The 18287-nt window shown below is 43.5% G+C and overlaps 1 protein-coding gene across 3 annotated transcripts in view; it reads right to left on the reverse strand.

Moving 5' to 3' along the window:
- The window catches only part of DSTYK (dual serine/threonine and tyrosine protein kinase), a 71068-nt gene that overhangs the window by 31064 nt on the left and 21717 nt on the right, over positions 1 to 18287 (reverse strand). For 2 of the 3 annotated variants that reach the window (XM_033200692.1, XM_033200694.1), the window contains exon 2: positions 11276 to 11664. In XM_033200692.1, coding sequence (XP_033056583.1) covers positions 11276 to 11664 — 389 coding nt within the window. The remainder of the gene's footprint in view (positions 1 to 11275; positions 11665 to 18287) is intronic. The other variant, XM_033200693.1, reaches the window with a different exon arrangement.

Consider the following 18287-nt stretch of genomic DNA (forward strand, 5'->3'; position numbering starts at 1 on the left):
CATTATTTTATTTTATTTAAATTTTTTGTAGAGAAAGTCTCACTATGTTGCCCAGGCTGGTCTTAAAACTCCTGAGCTCAAGCAATCCTCCTGCCTCGGCATCCCAAAGTGCTAGGATTATAGGCATGTGCCACTGTGCCCAGCCAGTGACACTATTTTAAATGTCAAGAAGTAATCACTCAATCACTGAAGAAGGCTGACCCCTTCCTAAGAGTACTGACTCTTATAGGTGAAGAATCCCTACTCTGTAGCTCATGGTATATTACTAAAACTCAATTATAACAAAGGATGATTATACTAACTGCTAATTCAAACAGAAAACAGTGGCCTGGCACAGTAACTCACGCCTGTAACCCCAGCACTTTGTAAGGCTGAGGCTGGAGGATCCCCTTGAGCCCAGGAGTTCAAGACCACCCTGGGCAATATGGCGAGACTACATCTCTACAAAAAAATAAAACAAATTAGCCGGGTATGGTGACAAACACCTATAGTCCCAGCTACTCGGAAGGCTGAGGCAGGAAGATCCCCTGAGCCCAGGAAGTTGAGGTTACAGTGAGCCATGATCACGTTCCTGCACTCTAGCCTGAACAACAGAATGAGACCCTATTTCTAAAATATAAACAAACATACAAACAGAAAACACAGAAAACAGTTATGTACGCAGGCTAAAGTTGGTAGGTAAAAGGTGTCTTTGCTTTCTCTAGAGTTCTGATGCCTCAGGTTCACATCACATAGAAAAATATGCAACTATATATTAATAACTGTCCTGCCCTTGCACACCCTTGACCTCTATCCTTGTCCCCATATTCTAGCTATCTTTACTTCCAGTTCTCCTCTTGTGACATTCTCACGGGGCATTTGAAAGGTTTCTCCTGTTTATTTTCACACAGGGCTGATTCTTTATCATTTCTAAATAGTTCCCTGAAACATCACTCTTAAGCCTGTAATCCCAGCACTTTGGGAGGCTAAGGCAGGTGAATCACTTAAGGTCAGGAGTTTGAGACCAGCCTGGCCAACATACTGAAACCTTATCTTTACTAAAAATACAAAAATTAACCAGGCATGGTGGCAGGCACCTGTAATCCCACTTACTCAGGAGGCTGAGGCAGGAGAATCGCTTGAACCTAGGAGGCAGAGGTTGCAGTGAACCGAGATCCTGCCACTGCACTCCAGCCTGGGCGACAGAGCGAGACACCATATCAAAAAAAAAAAAAGAAAAGAAAATACCTTGACTCTTGTTGGTACATATACCTTCCAAGGGGGAGCTGCAACCAAACAGCTATAACATGTTTCTAGGTTACAACATGCCTCAAAGAAACTGGGATCAATGTGAAGGCAAACCAGAGTTTTATCCCAGTAGTCAACATTGAATGGATACAAGCTCATCTCCCTACCTAGTAAAAGCATCAGTGTGTAACTCAGGCCAGATATAAGACTTAGAAAAAACACAATCACAATCATAGCCCTCAGAAGCCACAGAAAGCATGAGACCATCATGTTAAAAGTAGAAGAATATTTATAATCCCAAACACCCAAAAGCAAAGATTTTAGCTCTGATTCTCAACTCATAAGCATGAAGACTTTAAGGATCTGAACTCTCTTCTCTCTATCTCAAATGACAATGGATTAGGTAACCGACAAGTTGATAAGAATATATTGAATGGGCCGGGCGTGGTGGCTCAAGCCTGTAATCCTAGCACTTTGCGAGGCCGAGACGGGCGGATCACGAGGTCAGGAGATCGAGACCATCCTGGCTAATACAGTGAAACCCCGTCTCTACTAAAAAAATACAAAAAACTAGCCGGGCAAGGTGGCGGGCGCCTGTAGTCCCAGCTACTCGGGAGGCTGAGGCGGGAGAATGGCATAAACCCGGGAGGCGGAGCTTGCAGTGAGCTGAGATCCAGCCATTGCATTCCAGCCTGGGCGACAGAGCGAGACTCCATCTCAAAAAAAAAAAAAAAAGAATATATTGAATGGTCTCTATGCATTCTACCTAATGGATAGTCAAACACCTAGGTATCTACTGATGCACATAAAAGTAGAAATCTGAATTTTATTCTCTTGCCACTTACTAGATTGGGAGAGACAAAATATTTTGTCTAGAATAGAGAAGCGGGAAAGAGAAAGGAGGGAAAACTTTACCTTTCAACTTTTATATACTTCTGTATTATTAACCTTTTATAACAGCTTTCTGCTTTCATTTTATTACAAAAATAAGCCATAATGAATTACGAAGAATGTCCTCTCTAATAAGAGTAGAAGAATAGGCCGGGCGCGGTGGCTCAAGCCTGTAATCCCAGCACTTTGGGAGGCCGAGACGGGCGGATCACGAGGTCCGGAGATCGAGACCATCCTGGCTAACACGGTGAAACCCCGTCTCTACTAAAAATACAAAAACTAGCCGGGCGAGGTGGCGGGCGCCTGTAGTCCCAGCTACTCGGGAGGCTGAGGCAGGAGAATGGCGTAAACCCGGGAGACGGAGCTTGCAGTGAGCTGAGATCCGGCCACTGCACTCCAGTCCGGGCGACAGAGCGAGACTCCGCCTCAAAAAAAAAAAAAAAAAAAAAAAGTAGAAGAATAACTATAAGTAAGTTGGAAGAAGAAGCCTTAAGTTTTGGAGGAGTTCCAATGTGGATGATTCAGGGAAGGGATGGGTGACTGAGAGAGCAGGAAGTCTTCTCAAGGACACTGATTTATTCAAAGGGAGGAGGAAATGGGCTTACTATGTGCCAGACACTGTGGTAGGTGCTTTCAACACATTCTCGCACGTTAGCCTCATACCAATTCTAAAAGATAGGAATTATAGGCCGGGCACAGTGACTCATGTTTGTAATCCCAGCACCCTGGGAGGCTTAGGCAGGCAGAATGCTTCAGCTCAGAAGTTCGAGACCAGCCTGGGCAACATGGCAAAACCTCATTTCTACAAAAAAATACAAAAATTAGCCAGGCATAGTAGCATGTGCCTGTAGTCCCAGGTACTCAGGGGCTGAGATGAGAGGATCACTTGAGCCTAGGAGGTTGAGGCTGCAGTGAGCCAAGATCCTGCCACTGCACTTCAGCCCAGGCGACAAAGTGAGACACTGTCTCAGAAAAAAAAAAAAAAAGATAGGAATTATAGCCCCATCTTACAAATGAGGGAACAAAGTGACACAGCTAAGTGACAAAACCAGGATATAAATCCAGGTCCCCGTAGCTACAAAGACAATGTTTAAACAGTCATGGAAGACCCACTCTGTGTCAAGCACTGTCTGATTTGGTGTTTGGGGAGTTACGAAAGTAGAATAAAAGATAGACTAGATGCTTTCAGGGGTCCTAACAATTCTAGCTAGGGTTCTGTATTAAGAAGTATATGCTGGCTGGCTATAAAGTAAAGGCTCCGTTATCAAACAAGATAATATCCTCTATGGATTGGTTGAGACGTCACAATAGCAGTCAAAAAGAAAATATTGTTAATAGTCCTAACAACAGTTTCTGCCCGTTGACAATACTTTTCAATCTCTAAGTCTCTGAATTAGGAAAGATTTCCTACCCCATCCATCCTCTACTCAGAAGGAAACAAACAAATATGTGAGATAGTAAAAACAGAAAGGAAGCTATTTGGTGCAGGAAAGAGGCAGACAGAATCCTAGCAAAGGAAGAAGACAAAAGATGAAGATTAAGACTGTGACTGCTGTCAGATTTTCGCCTCAAGAGCTAACCCTGGGCCGGGCACAGTGGCTCAAGCCTGTAATTCCAGCACTTTGGGAGGCCGAGACCGGCGGATCATGAGGTCAGGAGATCGAGACCATCCTGGCTAACACGGTGAAATCCCATCTCCACTAAAAAATACAAAAAACTAGCCGGGCGAGGTGGCGGGCGCCTGTAGTCCCAGCTACTCGGGAGGCTGAGGCAGGAGAATGGTGTAAACCTGGGAGGTGGAGCTTGCAGTGAGCTGAGATCCGGCCACTGCACTCCAGCCTGGGCGACAGATCAAGACTCCGTCTCAAAAAAAAAAAAAAAGAGCCAACCCTGGAAGGCCAGAGATGAATCACTGACAGTGAACTGAGGAAATACAGCCTCAGCTTCAGGATGTTATTTTGTTTTGTTTTTTTTTACTTTAAGTTCTGGGATACATGTGTAGAACGTGCAGGTTTGTTACATAGGTATGGTTTGCTGCGCCTATCAACCCATCATCTAGGTTTTAAGCCCCACATGCATTAGGTATTTGTCCTAATACTCTCCCTCCCCTTCCTCCAACCCCCTCAACAGGCCCCCGTGTCTGATGCTCCCCTCCTTGGGTCCATGTGTTCTCCTTGTTCAACTCCCACTTATGAGTAAGAATATGCAGTGTTTGGTTTTCTGTTCCTGTTTGCTCAGAATGATGGCTTCCAGCTTCATCCATGTCCCTGCAAAGGACACGAACTCATTCTTTTTTATGGCTACACAGGATGTTGTTATTTATTTATTTATTTATTTTTGAGACAGAAACCCAGGCTGGAGTGCAATGGTGCGGTCTCAGCTTACTGCAACCTCCACTTCCCAGGCTCAAGTGGTCCTCCCACCTCAGCCTCCCGAGTAGCTAGGACTACAGGCATGTGCTACCACACCCAGCTAATTTTTGTATTTTTTGTAGAGAAAGGGTTTTGCCTTGTTGCCCAGGCTGGTCTCAAACTCCTGAACTCAAGCAATCTGCCTGCCTTGGCCTCCCAAAGTGCTGGCATTTCAGGCATGAGCCACTGCGCCCAGCCAGGCTGTTCTTTTAAGAGATATATCAAGGTTATTACAGTGAGCATAGGGATTAAAAAAAAATTGCCTCTGAATCACACATATCCTTCATAGGTATATTAGCCTATAACAGGAATTCCCAGGTTTTTTGGCAAAGAGCAATGTATGCAGGATGGTTACATTTTACTATGTATGTTAGTGCATGCTAGGGTAAAGGTGAGAGAGACATTAAAAACAAAATAGGATTACTGCCATAAAGAATTTATAATTTAGCATTCGCCTGAACTTTCCACATCCTTTTTAAATATATCACTTCAGTTTCCCTTTTTTGCCACATAAGAGTTTTTAAATTTTTAATTATACTTCTAGAATATCATTTCTTATTTCTCTGTCCTGTACATATAAATATGATCCTTGTTTCTTTTCCCTTGGAGTTGACCATTTTTGGGCCCAATTCCATAGACTCCCTCCACCAACAGTATCTTCTTGCCCTGAGGGCCTCACCCAGCATTCTTTCTTACCTTTTACCTATCAATTTTTATCTTTTAACCTAGATATACTCAAGAGACAATATGGTATCTAACTAAAGGTAAGTAATGTATAACAAATGTTGGGGGTTTTTTTTGAGACAGAGTTTCACTCTTGTCGCCCAGGCTGGAGTGCAGTGGCGTGATCTCGGCTCACTACAACCTCCACCTCCCTGGGTCAAGTGATTCTCCTGCCTCACCCTCCCGAGTAGCTGGGATTACAGGCACCTGCCACCATGTCCAGCTAAGTTTTGTATTTTTAATAGTAACAGGGTTTTACCATGTTGGCCAGGCTGGTCTCAAACTTCTGACCTCAGGCGATCCGCCCACCTCAGCCTCCCAAAGTGCTGGAACCACAGGTGTGAGCCACCAATGTTGGGGTTTGTGTGTGTGTGTGGTTTTTTTTTTTTTTTTTTTTGAGATAGGGTTTCACTCCATAACCCAAGATGCAATGCAGCCTCGACCTCCTGGGCTCAAATGATCCTCCTGCCTCTGCCTCCTATGTAGCTGGGACCACAGGTGTACGCCACCACACCTGGCTAATTTTTTGTAGAGATGAGGTCTCACTTTGTAGCCCAGTCTGGTCTTGAAATGCCAATAACTAGACAAAAAATGAGAGAAGCTAGTTTTCTAGCAACAAATAGTGTTTAGTAAATTTGGGGGTTAAAATTTTATGTAAACTTGTCATTTTAAGATCTTTTATAATGCTTATGAGTTGTAAAAGCATTAATTACTGAAAATTTTTAAATACCGATATCTGTTCGTTAAAAACAGGGTAGCAAAACAGACAAACAAAAACAATTACTGGCCAGGCGTGGTGGCTCATCCCTGTAATCCCAGCACTTTGGGAGGCCAAGGCAGGCAGATTGCTTGAGTTCAAGTGTTTGGGACCAGCCTGGCCAACGTGATGAAACCCCATCTCTACAAAAAATACAAAAATTAGCCAGGCATGGTGGTGCACACCTGTAATCCCAGCACTTTGGGAGACCGACGTGGGCAGATCACCTGAGGTTAGGAGTTCGAGACCAGCCTGGTCAACACGGTGAAATCCCGTCTCTACTAAAAGTACAAAAATTAGCCAGGCATGGTGGTGCACACCTGTAATCCCAGCACTTTGGGAGACCGAGGTGGGCATATCACCTGAGGTCAGGAGTTCGAGACCAGCCTGGTCAACATGGTGAAACCCCGTCTCTACTAAAAGTACAAAAATTAGCCAGGCATGGTGGCAGGCACCTGTGATCCCAGCTACTTAGGAGGCTGAGGCAGGAGACTCGCTTGAACCCAGGAGGCAGAGGTTGCAGTGAGCCAAGACTGCGCCATTGCACTCCAGCCTGGGTGACAAGAGTAAGACCCCATCACACACACACAAAAAAGGTTATTTGCAAGTCACTGACCTTGCCTGGAAATATTAGTCTACCTCAGTTCCCTGAAGTAAACCCTAACAGATAACACCATGAGCCAATAACCAGGTCAGTATGTGGCAGCCCAAAAGGCCAAAAGCACCTGGTGGGCTACTGATCAGAGCAGATCAACTGAAGCTATGTAACTGCCACAGTAAACAAAACGCCACCTCCAGGCTGCAGGAATCCCATCTCAGGCTGAGCAAGTTTAATCGCTTCTGCTGCTGCTTCTTCCTTTTCTTACAGGTGTTCACGGGAGAAAAAAACAAAAATAAACACACACACAGATATATCAGATTGAGCAACTCTAAGGTAGACAACTGTTCCATCAGATTTGTAAGAAGAAAGAAATGGAAAAGGAGGTATCAGATATATATGCTTGAAGGAAGGCATGAGGGTGGGGAAGGGGGAGTACTTTTGTATATAAAGACACAACTAGTGAATATGGCGAATGGTGAACTGCGCTGCCAATTGCAAAGTGACTATGTTTGAACACCAACTGAGGTTTCAGATACGAACGGCTTGACAGTGTTCCTCTACTGTTGAATTTTGAACTGAGAATCTCAGGGGATCCAGAATAAAAAGGTGGGAATACCAAGCAGTGTGGGTCCATGTGAGTTGGCCTATTCTGGAACAAACTGAAAATGGCTAATTTATGAGGACTTTAAAATAACGTATTAGAAGAATGACCATTGTATAAGAGGGCAGGGGAAATTCTGCTTTGATAATTTGACAGTTCAAAATGAACACTGCATTTCCCCTAATTCAATCTTGATTTCCTTTAGCTAAATGTTTCCTTTCTTTACTACCCACTTCATAAATCAGATGGAAGGGCTATTTAGAGCTAACTCACTGGTCCTAAAAATAACTAGAGCTAAACAAAAAGCTCATTCTCGCTGGCATGAACGATCTTCCAGGTAGCTGCTGTGCGATGCCCCCAGCAGTAAGCTGAGTATTGCTGATGTATGTAACAGAGACAGGAGTCGGGCTGCAGTGAGAGAGCAGTGCTTGGATTCCACAAAGGTTGCAAGGCCCTCTGAGACTCAACAACAAGGGATTCTAAACTTAGAACTACAGGGATGTGGTACGAGGCCTACACCAAAACCACTGGAGAAGAAAGCAGATCTAGAGAAACACTGGCCAAGGAAGTCTCACAAACCACACGAAACAACATGAGAGGCTAAATAATTCCTCAAGAAAAGAGAAGAGAGAATATATTTTTTAACTATGCTGAGAGAAAGCTGATTTGGTATCTCAACATCCCATCCAAGTAGCCTCAATTGTTGCCTCTGTCTGCATGCTTAGCACACATCAGGAGTAGGCCCTGGGAGCTCTCAATGGAAAGATACATGCTCAGATACGCACTTGGGGAATGGCTCGTACTTCCCTTTCTGTGACTTTCTTATATCACCTCAATTTATGGAATAAAAGTAAACGAGCATTAGAAATTTAAAAAAAAATTAGGGCCAGGCACGGTGGCTCACGACTATAATTCCAGCACTTTGGGAGGATGAGGGGGGCGGATAACTTGAGGTCAGGAGTTCAAAACCAGCCTGGCCAACATGGTGAAACTCCATCTCTACTAAAAATATAAAAATCAGTTGAGTGTGGTGGCAGGCACCTATAATCCCAGCTACTTGGGAGACTAAGGAACGAGAATCGCTTGAACCTGCTCAAGCAATCCTCCTCCCTCAGTCTCCCAAAGTGTTGGGATTACAGGCATAAGTCACTGTGCTCAGACAAGCATTAGAAATTTAAACCAATAAAATGAAGGGGCCGGGTATGGTAGCTCATGCCTGTAATCCCAGCACTTTGCAAGGTTGAGGCGGGAGGATCACTTGTGGTCAGGAGTTTAAGACCAGCCTGGCTAACATGGCGAAACCCCATGTCTCTACTAAAAATATAAAAATTAGCCGGGTGTGGTGGCACACACCTGTAATTCCAGCTACTCGGGAGGCTGAGGCAGTAGAAGTGCTTGAATCTGGAAGGTGGAGGTTGCAGTGAGCCAAGACTATGCTACTGTACTCCAGCCTGGGCCACAGAGCAAGACTCTGTCTCACAAATTAAAAAAATAAAAAATAATAATAGTAATTTTAAAAAATGAAGGGACTAAGAGAAAAAAGTCAAATGATTTGCCTCTCCTGCGGATGGCTTTGTCACATTCCAGGATTGTTATTAAAGGCAAGAATGGTAAAAATCACCACCTGACTTACATCAGTCATTTCTGCTATTTAACAGTATTATTATTATCTTTTTTTAGAGACAGGTCTCACTATGTTGCCCAGGCTGGATACAACTTCTTAGGTTCAAGCAATCCTCATGCCTCAGTCTTCCCAGTAGCTGGGACTACAAGTGTGTGCCACTGAGCCCAACAGTGCTTTTTAAGCTACAGGTTTATAATCTACCAGGTCATAGCATCAACTTAGTGGGTTGCTACTCACATTTTCAAAAAATGAAGTCAAAAAGAGAGGAAATTATCAGTATGTATTGCAGAAAGCAAAAGTAATGTTTCACGAAACTTGTATTTCAAATGTATATGTGTATACATGTACTGGGTCCTGAAAGAAAATGTTTGTCTTACCCTGAATTAAAATATAAAACAGTAGCCAGGCATGGTGGCTCATGCCTGTAATTCCAGTTCTTTGGGAGGCCGAGGTGGGTGGATCACTGAGGTAAGGAGTTCAAGGCCACCCTGACAAACCCCTGACAAACATGGTGAAACCCTGCCTCTACTAAAATTACGAAAATTAGCCAGGTGTGGTGGCGGGCGCCTATAGTCCCAGCTACTCTATAGGCTCAGGCAGGAGAACCACTTGAACCCAGGAGGCGGAGGTTGCAGTGAACTGAGATCACACCACTGCACTCCTGCCTGGGCAACAGAGAGAGACTCCATCTCAAAAAAAAATAAAAAAGAAGAAAAAAGAAAAGAAAAAAGAAGAAGAAGAGGAAACAACAACAACAAAAAAATATATATATATAAGTTTGAAAACCACTGAGCTATTGGAAGTTTGAAGGAACTAGACCAAGACTGTATACTACAGAGAGACTGTGTATGGATCGATCAAATACTTGTGAATTGTGAAGAAGTTCATGGGTCAACTGAACATGCCACAGTTAATATACAAAGATTACTGCCAGAGTTACTATCAGAGCTATTCAAAAACCCTCACATTATCCTGGAGCTAGGAAATGTGAACTCTCAGTTTGAAAACACAGGAAACCACCACTGAAACTGAGCTGAGAGAGAATGGGGGCTTGTTACATAGCCCCCTGTGGCATTTATCAAGATGAAAGATATATGGACTGTGGAAGGAAATGAGATGACAGTTTTTACTTCTACAGTGTCACAGGCCATGGCCACAACCAAAGGACTCATTCATTGACTGAGAAACTAAGCTTCTTAGAAGTGGGGTAGTTGGCCGGGCGCGGTGGCTCAAGCCTGTAATCCCAGCACTTTGGGAGGCCGAGATGGGCGGATCACGAGGTCAGGAGATCGAGACCATCCTGGCTAACACGGTGAAACCCCATCTCTACTAAAAATACAAAAACGAGCCAGGCGAGGTGGCGGGCGCCTGTAGTCCCAGCTACTCAGGAGGCTGAGGCAGGAGAATGGCGTAAACCAGGGAGGCGGAGCTTGCAGTGAGCTGAGATCTGGCCACTGCACTCCAGTCCGGGCGACAGAGTGAGACTCCGCCTCAAAAAAAAAAAAAGAAGTGGGGTAGTTGAAGTGGTTATAAGAAATAAGGAAAGAAAAAACCACTCTTTCAGGTCCTGCCAAACCAGCCCATCCTTCCTGGCACAGTTAACCAAGGGTCAAACTCTGAGTATGGCTGAATTATTTTATCTCTATCCACTCCTGACCCTGCCATAGTCACATACCCATTTGGTCTAATTAAATAGCCCAGTCCTAACTATCCAACAGGAAAGGAAACACAGACCAAGAGAGAAGTATTTCCTAAGTGATAATATATAAAGTCTTAGACAATATGATATCTTACGAGATGGCACAGGATCTGTGCTCTCTTTGGGAGTTTATGAGAGAAACTAAGATACTCTTCAAATAACAAGATCTCCATGTCTCCTTACATTGAGCCAGACCTGGCCTCACATTCCCATGTTCCTTATAAAGTAGGAGAAATGATCTGTCCTCTGTACTACTTAGTAAATTAACGGTTAGGTCTAAGGAAGAACCCACAAAATTCTTCACTTGGTCTCAATTCTAATAAGAACAATACTCATCCCTCATCTTATCATTCCTTTTAGAAAGAGGTAACTAGAGACAATTCCAGCCATATCTTCTGGTTAAGAAATGAGAAAGGATTTCTAACTTTGATTACAATTATTCTGTAAAAGCATGCTGAGATACAAGAATCACATATTCCTTTCATTTTAGAAACAGAGATAAGGAAGTGAGGTGACAAGCAAACTACTCAGGGCCTTGCAGCATGGTAAGAAGAGGCAGCAATGGGTATTGCTACAGTCTTGTTTGTTTTTCAACTTCCCAGATTATGTTCCTCTGACTCCACTAGCCACTGCTGCTCAGAGTTCAGATTATGTATCATCGAATTACTTTTCTAGAAAGTCAAAATAAAAGGAAAGCTGGTATATATGTATACAATTGGTAGAGAAGTATGAGATTGGTACCTGTAAGAGAGCATGGTGCATCATCACCTCCAGTTCCGCTAAAACATGAGCAGCATCCTCATTGTTCTCTTGGACCTCCAGATCCTCCTCAGGGATGGTCTCCCAGTTGCCCTGGTGAGCAACCAGCGTGTGCACGAGTTCATACTGTCCAGGGAGCGCCAGGCTCACCCGAGTCTGAGTTCCATAGGTGAAGCGGAGGCGCCGAAGCTTACAGCTCTCCTCACTGCCCAGCTTGGTGGTGGGAAGCACCTGCACCCCCAACAGCAGGTTCAACAGCTGGCACTTGACATTACAATCCTGGCCGAGGATCAGTATGCAAGGGAGGCAGTCCACAATCTGCTGGAGGTACTTCTCTTCCTTAGGCGGGAAGGAAATGCAGCTCAGTTGGCCTGGTTGGGGAAGGGGAGAGTGGAGGAAGAGAAAGGAGTAGAGAGAGAGGAGTGAGGAAGGGGAGAGAGAGAGACTCACACAGAAATCCCACGAGGATGACAGGGTCCTTGAGGAGAAATTTCTAGCTAGGAACCTTGGTTGAAGGACATATCAGGGGAAAAACCCCAGTGAGAAAAGTCTCCACATACCAAACAGAATTCCCTTCCCTAGCTCATTCTCTAGGAACAAGTTGTTATTTCTACTCAGAAACGTGGGAGTGACCTGATCTTCCCACCCCGCTCCTTTTTCATTCAGTGGAGGGACAGCCTAAGGAGTTTACAAGGACTCCATCACAAACACCAAGATTATTAAAATAACAAAGCCAGAAAAACCATACTGGTTGGGATGCGAGCCCAAGGAGAAACATACCTGAATGTGTCAAAATTAAACCCTTCCTTCTGACAGAAGATGTAATACTTGAACACAGATTACAGTCATGTGTTGCTTAACAACAGGCATACATTCTGAGAAATGCATCATCAGGCGATTTTGTCACTGTGTGAACATCAGAGCATACTTACACAAACCTAGGTGGTATGGGTACAGCCTACTACACACCTAAGCTAGAGGGTGTAGCCTATTGCTCTTAGGCTACAAACATGTACAGCATGTTACTGTACTGAATACTATAGATAGCTGTAACACAATCTTAAGTATTTGTGTATCTACACATATCTAAACATAGAAAAGGTGTGCTAAAAATACTATACCTTTGTTGACCAAGATGCCATCATGTAGCACATAATACAGCACTATAGGGTCCTTTTAAATTATCTACCATATGTGGTTTTAGCTTATGTTCTTCATTGTGACATATTTTACTACTAAATGTATGAGCTATAAATATATAAAATGTATAAATGTATAAAATGAAATGCTATTCAGGTTTGCATAAGCTCTAGAATCTTTTCCAGTTCATCGCTCTGATAGCTGGTGACAACATCCCAGCTGCCAAGTCATCTGTTTCCTTAAAACACTGGGGTGCTCAATTAACATCAATACCTCCTAGTCAAATCACATTCCTTCTGTTTATGGGAGACAAGACCCTAAATAGGACAAAGGGAAATAATTGCCTATTAGGATAAAATCCAGGCAAATCTAGAAAGAGATGTGATTTATCTCAAAAACATTCTCCTTGACGGACATCCCAATTACCCTGATTTGACCATTACCATATTGTTACCCACATATCGAAATACCACATGTATCCTATAAATACCACATGTATCCTATAAATATGTACAATTACTATGTGTCAATTAAAAAATCTGCTTTTCACCAACCTGATGTTTTGTACAAAAAATAATAAAAAATAAAAATCTAAAAAGCAAAAACAAAAAAACTCCTTTCAAGGCAACTACTACTAATCTAAATGGATAACTTCCCCAAACACATTCAAATAAGGTTCAAGACAGAACAAGCTTCCTAAAGAATGAGAATCTCTGTCCGGGAAAAATAACCCGAAATTAGTTCACTGAAACTCTCAGTCTGAACTATATCACTTCCTTATTCCCTCAGTATCAGTGTCTGCCTACCTCTAAGATTCAGGCAATTCCCGCATTTGTTCAGAAAAGCACAGACACACAGTTCTTAGGCTACAAAAAGGCCAATCCTTGAGCCAAAGACATCCATCATAATTGAAATTTTGGGTGGCACTAACTGAAACAGTATTTGTTTTAGTCACTTAACCATAAGCTGCATTAAATTATTTGTAGGCCATTTATTCTGTTTGTTGCTGGAATTGAAGCAAGAGAGGCCTGAGTCAATTAAGAGGTGGTTCTACTTCAGAGTGAACCTACCCAGCTACAATTTCAAATCCCTAAGCATCCTTCTCTTCCACAAACAGTAACACCAAAAGGGTTAAAGAGGTCTGTGTTCACGCAAATCCCGCTATGCATTTCATTAGGGCCCTTCTTTTCATAGCTCTCTGTCTATAAGGATATCACCCTGGCCTGCATATATACATCAGCAACACCAGACACTGAAACAAGCCAATCTACTCTCCTGGGAAAGAGAGGAGTTCCTTTCAAAAACCAGAGTTAACTAAGTATATAATTCTGTGCAAGGGTATTTACTAAATACAAGAGTGTAACAGCAGATAACTAGTCTACTCTTTTGATCTACAACCTAAAAGCAAGAGGACACAGCCAATTGCTTGTGTGGTCACTTAACAAGTAGCAGCAGGTCAGTCCTGAGTCCCTTCATACCTTATTCACAACTGCAGAACACTTACCATGCTCTATTCTAATGATCTGTTTATAATCATCAAAAGCAGGAAGAACCATCCTATTTCATCCTCAACACCCAACACAATGCCTGACACATACCAAGGGCTTAATGTTACAGATCTGTTTGTTTTGTCTGAGAATCCATTTAGCGGGGAGAGCTACCTATAGAAAGCTGTAAGCAAACCCACTGAGTACTTTGAAAAGTCCAGTATCATGATGAATAGTTTAAGAGCAACCATCACTCCTAAAAACCTCCTTCATGCGGATAAAGAATAGGACCCTTCGGCCAGGTGCAGTGGCTCATGCCTGTAATCCCAGCAGTTTGAGAGGCGGAGGCGGGTGGATCACCTGAGGTCAGGAGTTCGAAACCAGCCTGGCCAACATGGCGAAACTCTCTCTCTACTAAAAATACAAAAAATTAGCTGGGCATGGTGGTAATCCCAGGTACTCGGGAGGCTGAGGCAGGAGAATCGCTTGAACTCAGGAAGCGGAGGTTGCAGTGAGCCAAGATCGTGCCATTGTACTCCAGCCTGGGCAACAGAGCAAGATTCCATCTCAAAAAAAAAAAAACAAGAACAGGACCCTTCCATTCATCTTGTGGAATTTAACTACCATAGTCTTAGCTCGAGCAGTGAGAAGTCGAGCTAGAATGTCTTTACCCTCATCTACACTTCCTAGCTTTCTTCTGTTGCCAGTCCTCCCCAGATTTTCACTTAAGTGTCTACACGTGAATGCATACTGACAACCTTTAAATTCTTACAATAAAAATGGTTTCATCACAAAAAGACCAACAAACCTAACTAACCTTTGTTACTGCTACTACCAGGAGAGTGGATAATAGAGAGGAAAACCAACTAAATCACTTTTCAGGACCAGAGGGAGAAAGCCTCTGCACCTCTGAGACAAAGTGTCAACTACCGGACAGCCAATGAAACAGGCTGCATCAGCCAAAACCACAGCAGACACACCCCATTATTCATCTGACCCCAATGAACACTCCCCACCTCCATCTTTCCTACAAAAAGTCACCACAAATAAACTTGCTACTGTCAAACCAACCAAAGACCAGTGCAATAGGAAAGGGTGCTGAAGTTGAGCCCAGTACACTGTTAGAAGTCTATGGCAAACATCACTCTCTCTGTTTTCCAACACGTCACTATCCAAGCCCTTTGCTTCTCCCACTAAATCTTTAGCTTTTTCATCTATCTGACATCTCCACCAGATTTGAACAAGGGCTTGGAGAGAAATGAAGTTGGAAGCAGATGGTTTTACTCCTGGATTCTGAGCACACTGCTCAGTGATGTGGAGTGCAATATGGAAGCGAGAACAGCACGAGAATGAAGGCATGCTTTGCCACTCTGACTAGCTCTGTGACCTTGGCAATCCACTCGATCTTTCTGAGCCTTGAAATGCTCATCGGTAAATGGAGGCGGGTGGAGTTGGATTAGGTCATCTTTAACATGCTTTCCAGTTCTAAAATGCCAGGTTTTAACTGCTGAAAGAACAAGGATGTGAGGGGGATGGGTGGTTGGTCTGGTTGTTTTTATTTTATTTTAAATTATATGTGAATCTATGCAAGTGCCCCTTGGACCACTATAACTGCAGATCAAAAAGTAGACTGAACTAGCCAGGGGCTCTGAGGACCTACAGTGCAGTCTTAGCAGTTCTCTAAAGAAGAGATTAAAAGCTGTAGACTGACAGTAGAAGGGAGGAAGAAAACCTGTTTCAGAGCTGGAGCAGCTGCCTCACTGACAGTTAAAGGACTTCCAAGTTAATCGAGTTTTCTTTTGTAATTAATACAACAGCATCTGCATATGGGCTGCCAGAAGGTAACAGCATGGCTTCTCAGCTGGCGCACATTAACCCTGCCAACTCTGGCTGGGGGAAAATTCATACCAAATCGTCTTAAGTGCAAACCAAGGCTTTTGTTGTTGTTATTGTTCTTGGTGGTTGTTCTTAAATACAGATTTTGATTTTTGTTTACTTCTAAACAAAAGTTTCAAGCTAGATGGAAGAGAAGAACAATTAAAGCAGCAACCCATTTTGGTTTTTGTTTTAGATAACATTTATTGAGCCCTTTATATCTATTGATCACTTTATTTGCTTCATCTCATTTAAAGCTCATAATTCTACCAGACAAGGACTATTATTAACTCTATTTAAAAATGAAGAAATGGGCCAGGAGTGGTGGCTCATGCCTCTAATCCCAGCACTTCGGGAGGCCAACATGGATGGATGGCTTGAGCTCAGAAGTGAGAGACCAGCCTGGACAACAAAGGGAGCAACCCCCGCCGCGCCTTTGTTTCTACTAAAAAATTTTTAAAGATCAGCCAGGCATGGTGGTGTGCTACTCAGGAGGCTGAGGTGTGAAGACTGCTTGACCCAAGGGAGACTGAGGCTGCAGTGACCCGTGATCACGCTACTGTGTGACTCTCCTGGGTGAGTCACCTGCCTCAAAAAGTAATAATAATAAAGATGAGGAAATGGATGCTCAAAAAACCAAACCAGGCTGGGCGCGGTGGCTCACGCCTGTAATCCCAGGACTTTGGGAGGCTGAGGCGGGTGGATCACCTGAGGTCAGGAGTTCGAGACCAACCTGGCCAACATGGTGAAACCCCATCTCTACTAAAAATACAAAAACTAGCCAAGCATGGTGGCTGATGCCTGTAATCCCATCTATTCGGGAGGCTGAGGCAGGAGAATTGCTTGAACCCTGGAGGCAGAGGTTGTAGTGAGCCGAGATAGCGCCATTGCACTCCAGTCTGAGTGACAAGAGCGAAACCCCGTCTCAAAAACAAAAAAAAAAAACAGCTAAGGTTTCCCCATTTCTCTGAGCAGTGAACTGCAGAGATAAGCAGGAACTGTACCTAGATCTCTGGGGGCCAGTAGACAATGACCCCTACGCCACATTGTTTTCCAATCTGGGGTCAAATGCGATTTAGTAACTGTAGGACTTCAATGTAAAGCAGACTGATATAATCCCTATGAAAGTTGTCCCAAACCATGAGGAATAAAGCATATGGAGAAAACCGCAGTATTACCACTGGCTGGTTCACACTTTCAAAAAACGTTATTCTACCTGAGATCTCTAAAGTTTCTTTGCTAACAGCAACAGTACACTCTTTTCAGAGAAATTCTTAATGCTCCACTCAACAGTCAGTGTGTATTACTGTTTGGGTGACTACTCTGAAAAGAGATGACAGGAAGGAGGAAATACTCATGACCTGTTTCTGTTGCTAGTGACTCTTTAGGATAGATATTTTATTTAAATTGTTTCTGGGGTAATGGCAATCGATTTGTAGCAATACACTCTCCTTCTTGCCTATTTCCATCCCATCAGGCTCAGAAAACAATACCCTAAAGTATGGTGCTTTGGCATGCTAAGCACTTTGAACTAAAGGAGATTGGAAGGCCTCAGAAGCAAGGTTGCTCTCTGACCTTCTCCGGGCCTCCTGTCTGCCTCCCCTTTTTCTCCCCCTAAGCTACTCATAGAAACCAGAATTCCTCTTCCTCAAGACCATAGAAACTAGAAACCCTGGCCAGGCACAGTGGCTCATGCCTGTAATCACAGCACTTCGGAAGGCCCAGGTGGGTGGATCACTATAAGACCAGTCTGGTCAACATGGTAAAACCCCACCTCTACTAAAAATACAAAAATTAGCTAGGCGTGGTGGCATGTGCCTATAGTCCCAACTAGTTGGGAGGCTGAAGCAGGACAATCGCTTGAACCTGGGAGGTGGAGGCTGCAGTGAGCCGAGATCATGCCACTGCACTCCAGCCTGGACAACAGAATGAGACTTCATCTCAAAAAAAAAAAAAAAAAAAAAAAAGGAACTAACTAGAAACCTTCTTCTCTGAAGCAAGCCATAAAACTAGAAAGGTCACTCTCTTGTCCTCTGAAGACTCGCATTCTAGAGAGGTCCTGCCCCATCCCATACCCTGGGGGAAGGAATGCTACACAGAGAGCCCAAGAATGACCTGAGCACACCAGTCTTGGTGGGTTTCTCAGTCTATTACCATTAGATCATGTCTTACTGTCCAATCACTTTCTACACGGCAGTGAATTCTTCATCAAACCTAAGCATAAAAACAGACAGTTTTCCCTGGGTCCTTGAGACTTCATTTCTAAAGCCTCCTGTGTCACATAAATTTGTTATGCTTTTCTCTTGTTAACCTGTCTTTTGTTAGAGAAGTGTTGACTATGACCCTTAAGATGAGTGAGGAAATCTATCACACCTTTCAGCCACTACCAATCAGTAATACACACTTGTGAAAGGTAACTAAAGGCTCTTAAGGTACAGTCCATGTCCAACGTAGGGAAGGCACTATAAGAGTCGGTGAAATAGAAAATACTT

Source organism: Trachypithecus francoisi, unplaced genomic scaffold (assembly GCF_009764315.1).
Source record: "Trachypithecus francoisi isolate TF-2019V2 unplaced genomic scaffold, Tfra_2.0 Lachesis_group5, whole genome shotgun sequence".
Lineage (NCBI taxonomy): Eukaryota > Metazoa > Chordata > Mammalia > Primates > Cercopithecidae > Trachypithecus > Trachypithecus francoisi.